Source organism: Macrotis lagotis, chromosome X, assembly GCF_037893015.1.
Source record: "Macrotis lagotis isolate mMagLag1 chromosome X, bilby.v1.9.chrom.fasta, whole genome shotgun sequence".
NCBI lineage: Eukaryota > Metazoa > Chordata > Mammalia > Peramelemorphia > Peramelidae > Macrotis > Macrotis lagotis.
In genome coordinates, this window is record NC_133666.1 from 166,419,929 (window position 1) to 166,436,949 (window position 17,021).

Consider the following 17,021-nt stretch of genomic DNA (forward strand, 5'->3'; position numbering starts at 1 on the left):
CCAAAGCATATAAAAATATGCCTTTAATTTGATTCATAGAATGCCAAAAGCTAAAAAATAGCAATATAGGCATCCATTAGAGTGATTTCCCAGATAGTTCCCATAAAAACCTTTCCCCATTAAAAAAATTGTTTAAAATTTTTTTTAATTTTAAGAATGTTTCAGTTAAGTGTGATTATCTTTTGTTTTTGAATATTTAGCTGACTGAAGTATTCCTTATTTTATACTGTAATAAAGCCACATGCCCTAAAAACTCTAATATAAATGAGACATGTATCTTAGTATCTTTAAAATCAAGAAAGACAGACAGAGACAGAGAGAGAGAGAGACGGGGGGGGGGGGTGTCCAAGGAAAGTGGAGAAGGTTGTCATCTGTTTAAGCAAACTTGCTAATCATTTATGGGGTAAATAAAAATAATTCTGCAACAGTATAGTGAAAACTTTTTTCTTAAGCTTTAAAGAAGAGTTTTGAGATCTGTAACTATAAATCCCCACCAACAGTATGTTTTGAAATACTAAAGTATTTTACTGATAGTCATACCCTAAAAATTAAGGGTCACTGCCAACAAGTGTACATTGATAATACACCACACATTTTCCAACAGGAAATTCCATGAAGGCTACTGAGTCAAAACTTATTAGTGATCATACTGTGTGTGTGTGTTTTTTTTCAATTATTACTATATGAGTTACTTTTGTTTTAAAATAATTATTGCTTTATTCTAACATAAATATAAGATAATGAAAGACTATTGAATTTTAACTAAGATAGTTCATTAAATATTATATCTTATCACATTGGTCAGTCAGTCAATAACCATTTATTAAGAATGTACTATGAGCTGGACCCTGTGCTAAGAACTGAGAATACCAAGAAAAGCAAAAGACAGCTGCAGTTCTCAAAAAAGTTTCCAGTTCAATGGAAGAGAAATGAAAACAATTATGAACAAGAAAAATAAATATGGGAAATAACTGAGGGGAGGCACTGAATTAACCAAAGTTAGGAACAGCTTCTTGTGCAAAATGGGGGGTTTGCTGGGATTTAAAGGAAGCCTTGAAAGCCAGGAGGTAGAGCAAAAGAGGAGAGGATCCCAGGAACGCAGAACAGGCAGAAATGGGGCATCTGGTTTGAAGAGGAGCAAGGAGACAAGTGTCACTGAACTGCAAAGGTAATGATTAAAAAGAGTAGAAAGGTAGAAGAGGGTCAGGTTGCAAATGGTTTTAAATGATAAACCTATATCCTAAGAGCTATGAGCTGGCCCCCAGGTAATTCTCCCTCCTTTATTAAGATATGGATTTATTCAAGACTGGCTCACAATATTCCTCTTCTCTGCCCCAACCCCTGTCCTTATACCTAGGGATCAGCCTGGCTAGCTCTCCCCTACATGGCAGGAAATGTTTCATTTTTTACTTTGTAATCTCCAGTACCTGGCATACTGATATCTGATAAATGCTAGCTTGAATTTAGTGACTTGTATATGGTCACTGACCCAGCTAGTTCTGAACTTTCTCACTTCTCAACTAGATGATTGCAATGAATTCTTCACTGGTCTCCCCGTATCAAGTATTATCTATAGTACAAGTGTGGAAACATCTAGGCTACAGCCATTACCCACAATACTCCTGAATGCAGCCTAAACCAAATTAAAATGTATTTGGGAAGAGAGCAGTTGCGTGGAGCAGTGGATAGAACAGCAGTCCTGGAATCAGGAAGACCTGAGTTAAAATTCCATCTCAGATATTTAATAACTACCTAGCTGACTTGACCAAGTCACTTAACCCCATTGCATTACATAAAAAAAAAATCTTAAAATGTAATTGGGAAATGTTTGACAAAATACATAAAAATATGCTAATATTAATTTTTAAAACTAAGTCAATATGTGGCCCACAGGCATCTCTATAATATTGGCCCCTATTTCTTTTTTTTTTTAGTTTTTGCAAGGCAATGGGGTTAAATGACTTGCCCAAGGCCACACAGCTAGGTAATTATTAAATGTCTGAGGCCAGATTTGAACTCAGGTACTCCTGACTCCAGGGCCAGTGTTCTATCCACTGCACCACCTAGCTGCCCTCTGGCCCCCATTTCTAACTGAATTTGGCATAGCTGATCTACAGGATCATATATGAAGTTCTTGGTTTCATTTTCACCATCTGTCCCCTTACTATCTATGCAATCTTAGGACATTCACTTCTCCGTGTGTCAGTGATGCCACCATACCACTCTCTGTTTGCAATGGCTCTGCCACCATTCATGACTGGGACATTTTTACTCCTCTCCTCTACCTATTAGAGCTCCTGGCTTCCTTCAAGAATCAGAGGAAATGGCTCACTTTTAAGAAGGCCTATCATTGTCTCCTCAGCTAGTATGCAGTTTGTATGTTCTTATAAGAATATTTCCAAATCATCAAAACTGTCTGGTATTGGCTAAGAAAGAGAGTGGTGGATCAGTGGAATTGATTATAGTAATCTGCTGTTTGATAAACCCAAAGAGTCCAGTTATTGGGATAAAAACTCTCTCTTTGATAAAAACCATTGGGAAAATTGGAAGTTAGTATGGAAGAAACTTGGATTAGAACAATACCTCACACCCTATACCAAGATAAGATCAAAATAGAATCAGGATCTAGACATAAAAAACAATATTATAAGCAAACTAGGAGATCAAGGAATAGTTTACCTGTCAGATCTATGGAAAGGCAAGTAGTTTATGACCAAAGAAGAGATGAAGAACATCATTAAAAATAAAATAGACAATTTTGATTACATTAAATTAAAAAGTTTTGGTATAGACAAAACCACTATAACCAAGATTTTAAAAAAAGCAATTTTTATGATAGTCTTTCTGACAAAGGGCTCATTTCTAAAATATACAGAAAACTGAGTCAAATTAAAAAAAAAAAGACAAGCCATTCCCCAATTGACAAATGGTCGAAGGATATGCAAAGGCAATTTACAAATGAGAAACTCAAAGCAATCCATAGTCATATGAAAAATTGCTCTAAATAACTAATTATTAGAGAAATGCAAATTAAAGCATTTTTGAGGTACCACCTCACACCTCTCAAATTGGTCAATATGAGCAGAAACGACAATGATCAATGTTGGAAAGGATGTGAGAAATCTGGGATACTAATACATTGTTGGTGGAGTTGTGAACTCATCCAGCCTTTCTGGAGAGCAATTTGGAATTAATCCCAAAGGGCAACAAAAATGTACATACCCTTTGATCCAGCAATGCCACTACTGTGTCTACACCCTGAAGAGATTATGAAAAAGGGTAAAAACATCACACACAATCAGACACAATTTTGGGGCATCTGCAATGGAGAATGTCATTTGTATCCTGAGAAAGAATTGTGGAATTTGAACAAAGAGCAAAGACTATTACTTTAATTTTTAAAAATTGTTATCTTATTATGTAATTTTGCTATATCTCATTCTTTATAAGGATATGATTTCCCCTCTCATAACATTCAACTTAGATCAATGCATACTATGGAAACACTATAAAGGCTAACAGATTGCCTTCTGTGGGGGGGGAGCAAGATTAGAGAGAAAATTGTAAAATTCAAAATAAATAAAATCTTTCTAAAAAAAAGAGTATTTGGTATTTATGTATCTCATACATATGCCTGAATAGCCCCATTAGAAAAGCTGCTCCTTGAAAAGAAGGATGGTTTTTGGTTTTGTTGTATCACTAGCACAGTTTGGAGCATATTAAATACTGTATTAGAATGCTTCAGAATCAGGATTAGTGAAATATTCTTTTGGAGACAATAAAAGAAGAGCTTCTAGAGAACATGATTTTTTTTTTCAAAGTTAATCAGGGTTTAAGAAACCCAGAAAAGCAGCAAAATGTTTTAACCTCCATTAACCTGTAATAATGACAAACCCAAACATAAGGGCAAAATATAACCACAAGAAGAAAAAAGATGAGCCAATAAAATAAAATACAGACTAAACAAATTATATGCATAAAGGCAAATAAGATTATGGAAATGATCACAGTATGTTTGTGTAAAGGGAAGACACAAAGAACAAAGGCAGAGCTGAAGCTAACATTCTAAAGGGGAAAGCTTCCACACAAAAGTGGAAGGAGGTGTAGCAGAGGAATAAGAAGTAGGTGGGAGCATGGTAACAACATCCTTAGAAGAATGAAGCAGTACCTGTTCCCAAAATAAAAACACTAAAAGGAACTCACCAATAGGAGTAGGGGGCCAGCAGGCAGAAGAATACTATTAGGAGAGAAGGTTCCAGGCACTGAAAGAAGCTCCAAAGTGAGAGGGTACAAACAAAAAGTATTCTTATCTTGATCAAGACAAACCAATCATCCAAATCTGACTTCTAGTAATTGCAATGAAATTCTTAGAAATTATCAAATTTTGACTAATGATGAGACCTAAAGACTATATGAATGCACAATTTGTGTCTCTCCCAAAGCTTTACATTTACTTTAGGAAGAGACAGGCCCACACCTTTCTTTTCTCAGTACTCTCTTTTTTTTTTTTAAGGTTTTTGCAAGGCAAATGAGGTTAAGTGGCTTGCCCAAGGCCACACAGCTAGGTAATTATTAAGTGTCTGAGAACGGATTTGAACTCAGGTATGCTTAACTACAGGGCTGGTGCTCTACCCACAGCACCACCTAGCCGCCCCTTTCTCCATACTCTTGAAGCAATTTTTCTGAAATTGCCAAAGACTGTGGTCTCTCAAAGAAGGTAATTATACCTCAGATAAAATATTCATAAAAGTTTTAGCCATATGTTCAGGTGTATCATACATATAATTCACATTAAAGCAAAATATACATATGCTGCATATTATACATATAATTTTGGCTGGTGACTTAGCACAACACCTCCTCACTCAAATCCAATTAATGTACATCTCTCCTGGTATCATCTCTCCTGATGTCATGGTCTTCATGTATACATGAGACAGCAAATAATGCACAAAGAACTATTTAAATTTTATCTTATCTTAACAGTTCTAAAAAAAATTAATTTTGTGACTATCAAAAAGTTATATCATCTTTCTGACAGCTTACATGAGTCATATTCTATTTGGAATATATAAATAAACTATTTTAAGGATATATTAGGTTCTAGTCTCAAAATCATACAAAAATATTCAGCCTTGTAAAAGAACTTTAATAACAAGAGTATGTATTCACCATACCTTTAATTTATCTTTTAGTCCTTGAAAATATTCATTTATCAAATGATATATTATTATGCATAAAATATGTCCTACAAATTGATCTAAATAATCCCTTTAGGATAATCAATTTAATACTAAAGAAGACACTGTTTCTATTTAGGCTAATTTTCTTACTCCTAGAGGTTATTATATCCATAATTTCTTGCAGGAAAATGTTGTTTACATTCCAATTTTTTTCAACTATGGTACATAAATTTCATCAGACTAACTGAAATTAGGTTTCACTGCAAAATAAATTAGATTAGTTGCTATGAAAATTGATTTGATTTTTCACTCATACAAAGAACAAAGGATAATATGCGTTTTTTCCTTACCTAAATATATAGACATATTTCATAATTTATTATTTGCTTTTAAGCAAAATCTATTGATTTTTTTTCATAGGATCAAAGATATAGAATTGGAAGAGACCTTAGTGGGCATCTAATTGAATTCCCTCATCTTAAAGACATGCCCTCTAAATGGGAAGAAACGCCTGTCAAATGCAGGTCTTTTAACTCCAAAGCCAATGCCATTTCTACACGACTATAATATTTCTATAAACTTGTTCTCCTAGGGGCAGCTAGGTGGCATAGTGGATAAAGCACCGGCCTGGGTTCAAATCCGGTCTCAGACACTTAATAATTACCTAGCTGTGTGGTCTTGGGCAAGCCACTTAACCCCATTTGCCTTGCAAAAAAAAAAAAACTAAACTTGTTCTCTTTTCTAAAAATATTATAAAAATGACAGACAAGTTGAAGTCAAGTGAATAATACTACCTTTTGGGGAGCCAAAATCCTCTGTCTGAACTTTTCAACTGTATCTGGACCCATACTAGTCCAAGCACTAACAAATGCTTCTGCTTTGTCTTGATTGAGATGAACATTCTCTAATTGTTGTTGCAGAACTACTGGTTTCACATTGTGATAAACAGCCTGTGAAACAGAAGAAAAAAATAAATGGTATTATACATCATTCCAATACATTTAAACATTAGAACAGTCCTCTTATCTATTAACCCAAACTACTTTTCCAGTTTTTAAGAGTTTATTTTTAATTTTACTTTTTTAATTTTATTTTATGGTTTCTTTTTATTATTATTTCATATTGCTACTAAATCAAATTCTTCTAAAGAATAGTTAACAGAGTCTCAAGTTGGACAGAAAGTTACTCAAACACATAGAAAAAAATCAAGATTAAAATGTTATTCTGCAAGGGGGGGTTGTATGTTTTAAATATATTATGTTTTTGTAAAAACTCCTCCTCATCTAGGGCTGCATAAATTTACTTTTCCCAACTAGTTAGTTTTTCCTAGCTACCTACCATTTAAATTAATTAAGTACCTGCTAACCTCCCTTTTATGTAGAGAATGGAGGGAATGATTACAAAGGAAGTGTAAGATTAGGAAGCATATGAAGCAAAGAAAGAACAGGAAAGAAGGAAAGTGTATGATTACCAGCTATAAGAACTACAGGAACTTAGGTGACAAGAAGATTTGTATGGACTCTGAGAAGTTCTCTGTGAAAGAGGTAGAATTTGAATAGGAGTTTGAAGGCAAGGGAAAAGAGAGATAATAAGCTGGGGATTTTTGAGGGGTTTGGTAAGGAGGAAGGTTCAGAGAAGTCATATAAATAGAAACTCGAGATTTTCATTTTAGTTGTCCTTTTCCTTAAATTTACTTTCTCTTTCTATTCGCAAAAAATTCTGTTTTACTTCTTTGTCAACTTTTCCAAATCTGACTACCTGGAAACAACAGATCCAAATAAATAACTTTCTCACCTTGATGTATCATTTATTGGTCTCTGACATAAAAAGAAAGCACATATTTAATTAAATAATCTTAAAATAATTATACTTATCATTAGCTTTGTTTTTTAATAGCAATGAGTGGAATATTCCCAGTAAGACCCTCACAGGTTAATATTCCTAGTGAAGTCCTCTCAGAGTTAAGAAATTAAGCAAAACAAACTATTATTATTGGACTATTCCTAGAAAGATGTTGCATTCCAAAAGAGAAGCTCATGAGCCACCTGCTTTATAGTAAGATTATTTTTGCAAACTGATAGGACATTCTATATTTTTTTATTTTATTTTTTTTTGCAAGGCAATGGGGTTAAGTGGCTTGCCCAAGGCCACACGGATAGGTAATTATTAAGTGCCTGAGATCGGATTTGAACCCAGGTACTCCTGACTCCAGGGCTAGTGCTTTATCCACTGCGCCACCTAGCCGCCCATGGTAGGACATTCTAACCAGAGATATTACTCCATTAAGATAGTGACGAAGGTCCCAAGTTGCCTCATCATCTGGTGGAAAAAATATTATGAAAACATTCCATTCTTTATTCTATGTCTGTTGCTAGGGTAGATTTCCACCAATAGGATTGTACCTCCAGAGACTCAGCCAATGGTTTAAAAGAGGAAGTGTTTAGGGAGAGGGACCTGCATTAGGACCTATATAATCTTGCTTGACTGTCCTTTGGGTGCAGTTCTTTGATCATGAGTCTGCCTTTCTCTCAAGAAAAACAAATAAAAACTTTCTTTTGCTCAGATTAGTCTCTGAAAATTTTCTTTAGTGTATTTTTATCACATAGCAACAATTAATAAAATCCTGTATTATACTTTGTATAAACATTAATTTACATAAATATTTTTCCTTCACTTAAATTCTTACATATCACTTCTACTGGAGACAAACTAGCCAAATACAGCAGCAAGATTTTTAGTACTGCATTGCTAGTGAGATATGTATAATAAAGACAAGAACACAAGTGACATGGATAGAGAACAAGACCTTGCCTCCTTATCTTTTCTTCTGAATCAAATTAAGTTTCATTCTAAGTCTTGAATGACAGCAACATGTTATAATGGGAAAATACTTTGGTCTGGAGTAGGAAGGCCAAGATTCCAACTTTGCAATGAACTCCATGTGAAATCTAAAGTGAGTCATTAAGTCACCTCAGTCTTCAATTATATATATATAGATAGATAGATAGATAGATAGATAGATATGTATATGTATATGTATATATTTATATGAGGATTTGAAAATCAATTGGTATTTTGGGATTTTTAGTTCACAGGAACAAGCATTTCCCTATCAACCTTGAGAAATTATCTAGGATAATCACAGGTTTTGATCTTAAGGGAAAACTGAGTGTTTTAAGAGACACACAGTCTAGGGAGCCAGATGGAGAACAATGGGATCTCAATATTTGAGCATCAGAAAAAAGGTAAGACCCAACCAAGACTTAATCTGAGTTGGAAAAAATCTCCTTCACGAGGTTAAGCAGGAAAAAGGAGAATAAACAAGAACTGAACTACTGGAGTAGGCCAAAAGAGAAGAAGACAGTGGTGGAAGCTTCCAATTTTATCCATCTCTTAAAGGACTGAGGGAAATTCCAAGGAAAGATATGCTCTTTATCCAGCTTTCCCTCTCAGGGTTTTTTCAATAACAAACACTGCAACATACTCTGCTTATTTAGCAAATGGTTGTGGTCACCTAAATTTTGCCTCAACCATAAAAGAGGTGGGATAGCTACAGATAAGCATAAATTTAAATTAAGGTGAAGAGCCAAAACTCTGCCTAAACATTGGGAATGTTCCCAAATGAGAACTCTGACTCATGTGAACCTGAAGGACTATTATACTATTATTCAGATCCACAATTTTTTATATATGCATATATATGTATATGTATATGTATATGTATGTGTATATATATACACATACATATAATTTTTGGAACAGACTGGATAATTAAAGCTCCAGAGACAAAGTAGCTAAGTAGGAAAGGATATAAACTACTCTCCTCATCAGATACTCAAAGATGTTACAATTAACTTTCAGTTCTATATGGATAAATTCTATGGTCTGAAACAGAGAGCCAAGATCCCCACCCAGATGCAAGGGGCAAAAAGAAGACTTAATCTCAGCACAGCAGCAATTCATCTAAGCCTACCTTTTGTCAGCTGGACATGGTATGACTAAAAATATTGTCAAATGGTCCTTACTGGAGAAATGTTCTAATGACTATACTAACGGTCTAGATTACAGGCAAGTAAACTTAAAGATATGAGTCCAAAAAATGGTAAAAGGTGGCAAGGTCTAACAGACTACTTGCCTCACAGTCAAGGGAACGTAGTGGAGAAATTCCCCATTAAGAATGCATGGAGGGGCAGCTAGGTGGTGTAGTGGATAAAGCACCGGCCTTGGAGTCAGGAGTACCTGGGTTCAAATCCGGTCTCAGACACTTCATAATGACCTAGCTGTGTGGCCTTGGGCAAGCCACTTAACCCCATTGCCTTGCAAAAATCTAAAAAAAAAAAAATGCATGGACAGGGACAGCTAGGTGATGCAGTGGATAAAGCATTGGCCCTAGAGTCAGGAGTACCCGAGTTCAAACCCCACTGCCTTGTAAAAAAAAAAAAAGAATGCATTGACAGGGGTTTGGGCACAGCCAAGATGGCAGCATGGAGGCAAAAATTCTCAGCTCTTCCCTAAAACAACTCCAAAAGCTGCAAAATTATGATTCTAACCAAATTCTTGAGAGGCAGAATCCACCAAAAAAAACAAGTGAAACAATTTTCCAAACCAAGACAACTTGGTATATCTGTGAGTAAGGTCTCTTCCACTGGGACTGGGATTAGAAAAAGCCACAGCACAACCTAGGCCACAGATGCACCTTGCCAGAGCAAACCAGCTCCAGCCTTCTCCCTGGGGGTGCCTGGGTCTGTGGCAACTGGAGCAGTTTCCAGACCTTTGGTCCTGGGGATCAGAGGGGACGGTTTGGACAATCTGGAGCCCGGGTCAATGATGCCCCATCCTGGGAACCTATGGAGTCATCCAGCAGCTGTTTCCAGAGCACTCAGCCTACATATGGTAAGGAGGTTGGAAGAGACTGCAGAGGTGTCTCTGCTCTCCCTGGGGCAGGACTCTGCTGCTTTGCTCATACTCAGATTCAGGGTCCAGTCTGGGGCTCCATACCACCACAGTAAAGCAGGGACCATCCTCACAGCTCCAGGGCAGAGGGGAGGGCCTGTGGTAATCCACAGACCAGATCAGTATACGTGCTCTGCTCACAGATACTTCCTGGGTCTGTGCCACCCATACCTGATTCATCTATTTGCCCACTCTACTCAGAAAGTATTTTTACTTGTAGGAGAAAGAAAGACTTAGATTTACAAAAGAAATACTCTATTGAAATGATTCTTATTGTACAATTTCATTAAATGCCTTTGCTTTAAACTAACTGTTGGGAGGAGGAGAGAAAGGAGGGAGGGGGGCAGCTAGGTGACACAGTAGACAGAGCACCAACCCTGGAGTCAGGAGGACCTGAACTCAAATCTGATCTCAGACACTTAATAATTACCTAGCTGTGTGATCTTGGGCAAATCATTTGACCCCATTGCCTTGCAAAATCTAAAAAATAAAAAATAAAAAAAGAGGGAGGGAAGGAGTCATGGCAAAGAAAAGGCATGAACTCATCTGAGCTCTTCCAAATTCCCCTCCAAATAACGTTAATTAATGTCTCAAAACAAATTCTGGACAGAGGACGGACTGAATCAATTTTCAAGCTAAGACAACTACCATAATCCTGCAAGGGGCAAAGGTAAGTGCTGGTATCTTTTTTCATTTTAGGAGATACTTAAAATACATTAAGAGGTGAAGAATACAGTTCCAGGATCCTACTTACAGACTCCTCCCCAGGACTAGTTTCTGAAAACAGCTGCACAAAAACCCTGAAACTTGAGAAATTACACCCTCTACCCCAAAAGGAGAGCCCCATCTCAACACAAAATTAAAAGTCAAGAAATAAGCTGGAAAAAAGTGCAAACAGAAAAAAATTCTGACTATAGAAAATCACTATAATGACAAAGTAGATCAAAAAACACTCAGAAGACAACAAAGTCAAAACTGCTACATTCACTGAAGAAAAGAAAAGAACTCCTTAAAAAGTAGACCTGATCAAATGGAAAAATTAAAAAAAAAGCTCACTTAAGAAAATAACTTCTTAAAATTATGAGTGGAATATTTCCAATAAAACCATTTCAGGGTTAATATTCCTAGTGAATTCCTCTCAGGGTTAAGAAATATTAAAGAAAGAACAAGCTATTATACTTAAACTATTTCTAGAAGAAGGGCCCTTGTGTTCCAAACAGGTGGCTCACTCTCCTAACTTTTGATCAGACTACTTGTACTAACTACTTGAAGGATAATAGACTTATCCCATGACAAAAACCTTGCATTCCAAGGAAGTTCATAGGACTCCTCTTGTTTGATGATAAGTAGACTGTTTCTAGACCTTGCATTCCAAGACAAGTTATATTACTTCAATAAGATAGTTATAATCCTGAAGGTTATTCTCACCATCAGGATGGTGAGATAATATTTTATGAAAACCTTTCATTCTTTTCTTTGTTACTGGGGTAGATTTTCACAAGTAGAATATAACTCTGAAGACTAACCAATGAGTCAACAGAGAGGGACAATAGGGAGGAGGAGGGGATTGCATTAGGCCATATAATCTTGTATGACTATCAATTCAGGGCAGCTCCTTGATCTTCACTACCTTTGTGAGTCTTGGAGTGTGCACTTTTCTCAAGAAAAACCAAAATAAACTTTTTTTTTTTTTTTGCTCAGAAGAATCTCTATATTTAAAGTGGATTTTTATCCCACACAGTTTGGTGCACTGGCCAGGAAATTTACCCCCTCCTTAAGACCCTCCTGGGCACAGACACAAGTGGGCACCATGCTGGATATTGTAAGCAGCTTATGATTTAGTGCTTAGGCAGATCCATTGAGGAGCGAGGGAAGAATCCCAAAGACTTAGTCTGAGCAACACTGAAAGCCAGAGGACCTCCAGAGGCAGCACTACAAGCGAAGAAAGACCCAGAAGAAGACCCAGACACCCCAGGTAAGTAAGTTTGTGTACACAAGCCTAGATGTAGCCCTGGATGATCCGACCCTTGCAGCTCCCACAAAGATCAAATCTGCAGACTGAATCTGATGGGAGCAGGAAAAAAAAAAAGGGCAGGGTGGAAATGCTCCCAAGCAATTAATACAATTTGCAGGGACAGATTCCAAAGAAGTCCAAGCAGTTGGAGTCTGTGGGGATAAGACAGATGGGTCTAGAAGTGCTGGCTAAGAGCTCTAAGGTCTAGACTTAATAATGGGGAAGAAATTCTAAGTAAAAAGGGAAAAGTGCAGAAAATGATAAAATGCTGGTGACTTTTTCTCTTCCCCACCTCTTCACTGTGATTCTGGGTTACCAGAATTCTTTCTCCTCCTCTCCCTCCTCCCCCTCCCTGCTTCTTTTCTCCAGGGCACTTGCCTGGGTTTTTATTTTTTTTTTTGGTTTGTTATCTCTCAACTTTGGGAGGGAAATGGGAGCAAAAAGGGAATTTATTAAGAAAAAGGACTAAATAATAATAGAGAGAATTGTTTCATGAAGATTTAGCAAAATAAGTGTTAAAAGGGACCCTATTTTGGAGTTAAAGAAACAAGAAAGAGGCAGTGAATGCTACCAAATAAGGCAATAAACCCAATAAAATGAAAAGTTTGATATGAAAGCAATTGCTAGGTAAATGTTTTTTTTAATTATGCTGTTATTGATTCTATAATGTGCTAATCTCTTGTACAAAGTAATCTGAAAGATATATGTAAACTGAATTAAGGGGTTTGTAAAGAAAAAAAATTTGTTTTTTTTTTTAATTCTAATGTTTTATGGCTCCTCCTGCATCATAGGAGAAAAAAAGAATTAATAGAAATGTTACAATAGATAGGGACAGAATGGCCTTGGTGGAGGCTGACAAAATTATTGTAAGGGCAGACTGTGAGTTATGTTTCTTAATCAAGCTTTAGAATTACTAAACAAGGGGAAGGTAACATTTTACACCGATTCTGGAAAGAAAAATCTAGGGTGAGTGAATAAAGGTAAATAATTAGTACATATTACTTTAAAAATCTCAAATTGAGGGGAATCTCCAATTCCATAACAGAAAATGTTCTAATATTAAGAAATGTTGGTCAATGAGCATAGAAAACTCTTTTAAATTACACTGAAAAGTTAGAATTGCATTGATAAAGATAAAAAGAATTTTCAAACTTTTTTAGGCTTTGAAAAGAAAATGATTTAAGGTTATTTTGAATATGACTTTTAGAATTTAAGAGAAGTATAAGGAAAATCTTGTAATTATAAAAAGGGATTTTAGCAACAACTGATCTTAAGAATTTTCCTATGTTGCAAAATTCTAGGGCGTAAAGGGAATATACATGAAATTGAAATATGTAATGAATAATTACATATGAATAATATGAATATGAATAATAAACTTTGTATAAGAACAGATTCAAACAACTTTTTTTGAGAATTTAAAACTGTGTCACAATAACACACAATGAATGAATTGAGGTTTAACCTAAAACATTTGTTATGAGAAAACTAGTGAATACCTTGCCCACAGGTTATATCTCTCAAAGTCTTTTTGGCCCAGAGAATTTGTGAAAAGCTTTGTTTTTTCACCTCTTGTTTATAAAAGGGAATATTTATAAGTGAGATCAATGTATCTTATTTATTATCTATTATTTAGGATGTAGAAATTATATATATAAATGTAACACTGGCATGGTAAAAAGTGTTCATTGGGCTTTTGAAATTATTATATGTATGAATCTTATTTTCTTTGTTTTGAAAATAAAAGTATATTTGGAAGAAGAAATAAATAAGTTTATAAAGCATAAATTTAGAACAAGTTTGTTTGTAAAAGATACTTAATTATAAGGTTAACTTTAAGAGAACCTGTTGTTTTGTTTTGCTTTAAGAGAATGAGATGTCAGCATGAAAACCTTGTTTTATATAGGTTAAGAATTTAATGCTTGAATTTTAAAGAAGTAAAATTGCAGATTACTTCCCCCACATTAAATGCAGATAAAGATAGTGTATAATAGATTGGGAGGTATATCTTAACTGTAAGCTACCCTTTCCAATAATACTGAATAAATATGAGGGGCTTTGGAAAATGATTAGGAAATTAAAAATTATGTAACCCTAATTAGATGACTTATCAATGAACAAGATGTTTAAGAGTGTTATCAAACATGTGATCCTCTTTTGGAAATATAAACTATATTTTTATATATATTTACTGTAATGTTGTCAAACCTGAAATTAATGATTGATTGCTTTGTAGGGATAATGAAGGAAATTATCAAAGGTCATGACCCTCTGGGTTCTCTGAAACTTTTAAATGATGTGTTGGACCTTGCTCTAGATCTGCAGATCCGGGTATAAATGTAATAATGGAAGGATTGTTTTGTGAAATCTAGTTCTTAATGTGTTACACTTGTTTTGTTAAATTTAGAGACCCTTAAGATATTCTAATATATTGAATTCTGAAAAGTAATAATTTGTATTTCAAACATGGATAATAATTAAACAGGTTTATTATAGAGAACTGTTTACATAAGAACTTACCAATTATATACATATATATATAAAAATTGGAATTTTGTGGTTATATGTGTGTGTATATATCTATATATACCTATATCTATATATTTTTATATATATACATATAAATTGAAATTTTTTGGTTATTATGTATGTGTATATCTATATAGATATAGATACAGATATATTATAATCTCAAAGTTGTGGTTGTTTGCTTTGAAGTAAAAGCACCTGAGCAACATGGGAAAGACAATAATGATAATAATTTGTGGTTATTTTTCTGTGACAATCTGGCTAATTGTTATGTGAGAATTCTTAGAATAATCTCCTAGCCAAAGGAGGTATTTATTTATTGTAATACAGCAGGCTAGCCAAGAGGCCTCTAATATACCATTTTTATCCAGAAATAAAACAGATATAATTTCAGGCAAAGGAATGTGGGTCCACAGATTAGAAATTAGTGCCACCAAGAGGATAGACCTTATAGTTGAATTATGAAACGTATTTGTGAAGTTGTTTTTTGTATATCAAGGAATACTCCAGATGCTAAGGGAGCTTTGACTGCTTTTTTGAATGTTCAGAAAGTAACCTTATTTAATGTATTCTGATGACAAGGACACTCAGAGTAGATATATGTGATATATGTGTGTAGGGAAGGGGGCTGGTTGATTGTGACCCCCCCAATCTAGATTAGAATTAACATTTAGTCATTGTGAAGTAGATTCACTTGGAGATTTAATTAGATGCAATTATTATTTTAGATCATGGGGTTTTTAATTGGCTTTTGTATTGTACCTGACATCAGGTATGATTAGCAAAGGAAGTGCTGTTGAGTCAATGCTCTCTTGAAATCTGGAAACACAAAGGTTTGGATGCTACAAAGGTGCATTTGGATAAAAAGCTGAAGGGGCACTTTTTCAGTGCAACCTGAGGTTGGACCCTTTTGACTTGACCTCCCCAAATGTAACATTTGAATAATGTTTCACCAGATAAGTCAAAAATTTGATTTAAGGCATTTGACTTTCCACATGACCTCTGCCTGGAAATTGACACTCAAAATTATATCTATAAAGCAATTTTCCTTTGATGTCCTGAATCTTTATAGTGCATCACTAAAGGTCAATCTGATATAGAAATGTTAGGTCAAGTGGAGTTTAATAGCTAGGTAGGCCAGCATGTGGTTTTAACCTCTGCTGTTAGCTATATGTTTTGAGAAGAATTAAGATTCCTTGATTTGATTTGATTTTTATGCTAGGAAAAAGGATTATTTAGGTGAAAAAAAAATAAAGATGGTTTATATAATCTTAAGATACACTTCCATACAGTAGCAGTTTCAAGTTCTACTTTAAGAAGAGAATATAAGTCAGTTAAGTATATCAAGAGAAGAATCACCTATAGCTTAGTTAGAAACATTTTAGAAAGAAAGAAGAATTTATTTTAGTTAAGGATGCTTAAGTTATTTTAATGAAGAGCAAGAGATTAAGGCTATTTGTATGTCACTTACTAGACAATGTTTTTAGATGGTCATCTAATGTAAGATAATTTTCAATATTCACTTGTGAAGTGAACAATTATGGAAGTTGTATTTTTGTTAAAGTAAATTATGTGTATCAATGTGACGGTGAGTAAGGCAAAATGTGAATTTTAATAGCTTTAGAATTTTATGATCTAATGATGAAAATATGAGTCTGTCTGATAAGATGTTGTGTTAAGTTCCTTTACCAGAAGAGGAGATCTCAACAAGGCATCCAAATTGGAGATTTGAATGGACTCTACAGACACAGAAAGATATTGACTATTTTCAGGAGAAAACAGAGAGAGAGAGAGAGACCAGATGAGTTCATCTTCCTTCATCGTGTCTATGTGTGTTTATGGGTTGTTTGGTCAGGGGGTTCCAAGAAGATGGATCCCAAGAAGACAGAGAGAACAGAACTGGATGGGGTATCAAGGATAATGTGAGAGAACTTCAGATGCAAAACATATGTATACACACACACACACACACACACACACACACATATAAAGAAAAAAGAGGAGAGATTAAGTGGAATATTCCCAATAAAACCATTTCAGGGTTAATAAATATTAAAAAAAGAACAAACCATTATTCTTAAACTATTTCTAGGAGAAGGGCCCTTGTGTTCCAAACAGGTGGTTCACTCTACTAACTTTTGATAAGATTACTTTTACTGACTATTTGAAGGATAGTAGACTTTTCCGATGACAAAAATCTTGCATTCCAAAGAAGTTCATAAGACTCCTCTTGTTTGATGATAGGTAGACTATTTCTAGACCATGCATTCCAAGACAAGTTACATTACTTCAATAAGATAGTTATAATCCTGAAGGTTATTCTCACTATCTGGATGGTGAGG

At 34.9% G+C, this 17,021-nt stretch overlaps 1 protein-coding gene across 4 annotated transcripts in view; it reads right to left on the reverse strand.

The window, feature by feature from the left end:
* Nucleotides 1-17,021, reverse strand: part of COMMD10 (COMM domain containing 10) — a 249,214-nt gene that overhangs the window by 224,023 nt on the left and 8,170 nt on the right. For all 4 annotated transcript variants that reach the window (XM_074200847.1, XM_074200848.1, XM_074200846.1 and 1 more), the window contains exon 4: nt 5,978-6,133. In XM_074200847.1, the coding sequence (XP_074056948.1) occupies nt 5,978-6,133 (156 nt within the window). The remainder of the gene's footprint in view (nt 1-5,977; nt 6,134-17,021) is intronic.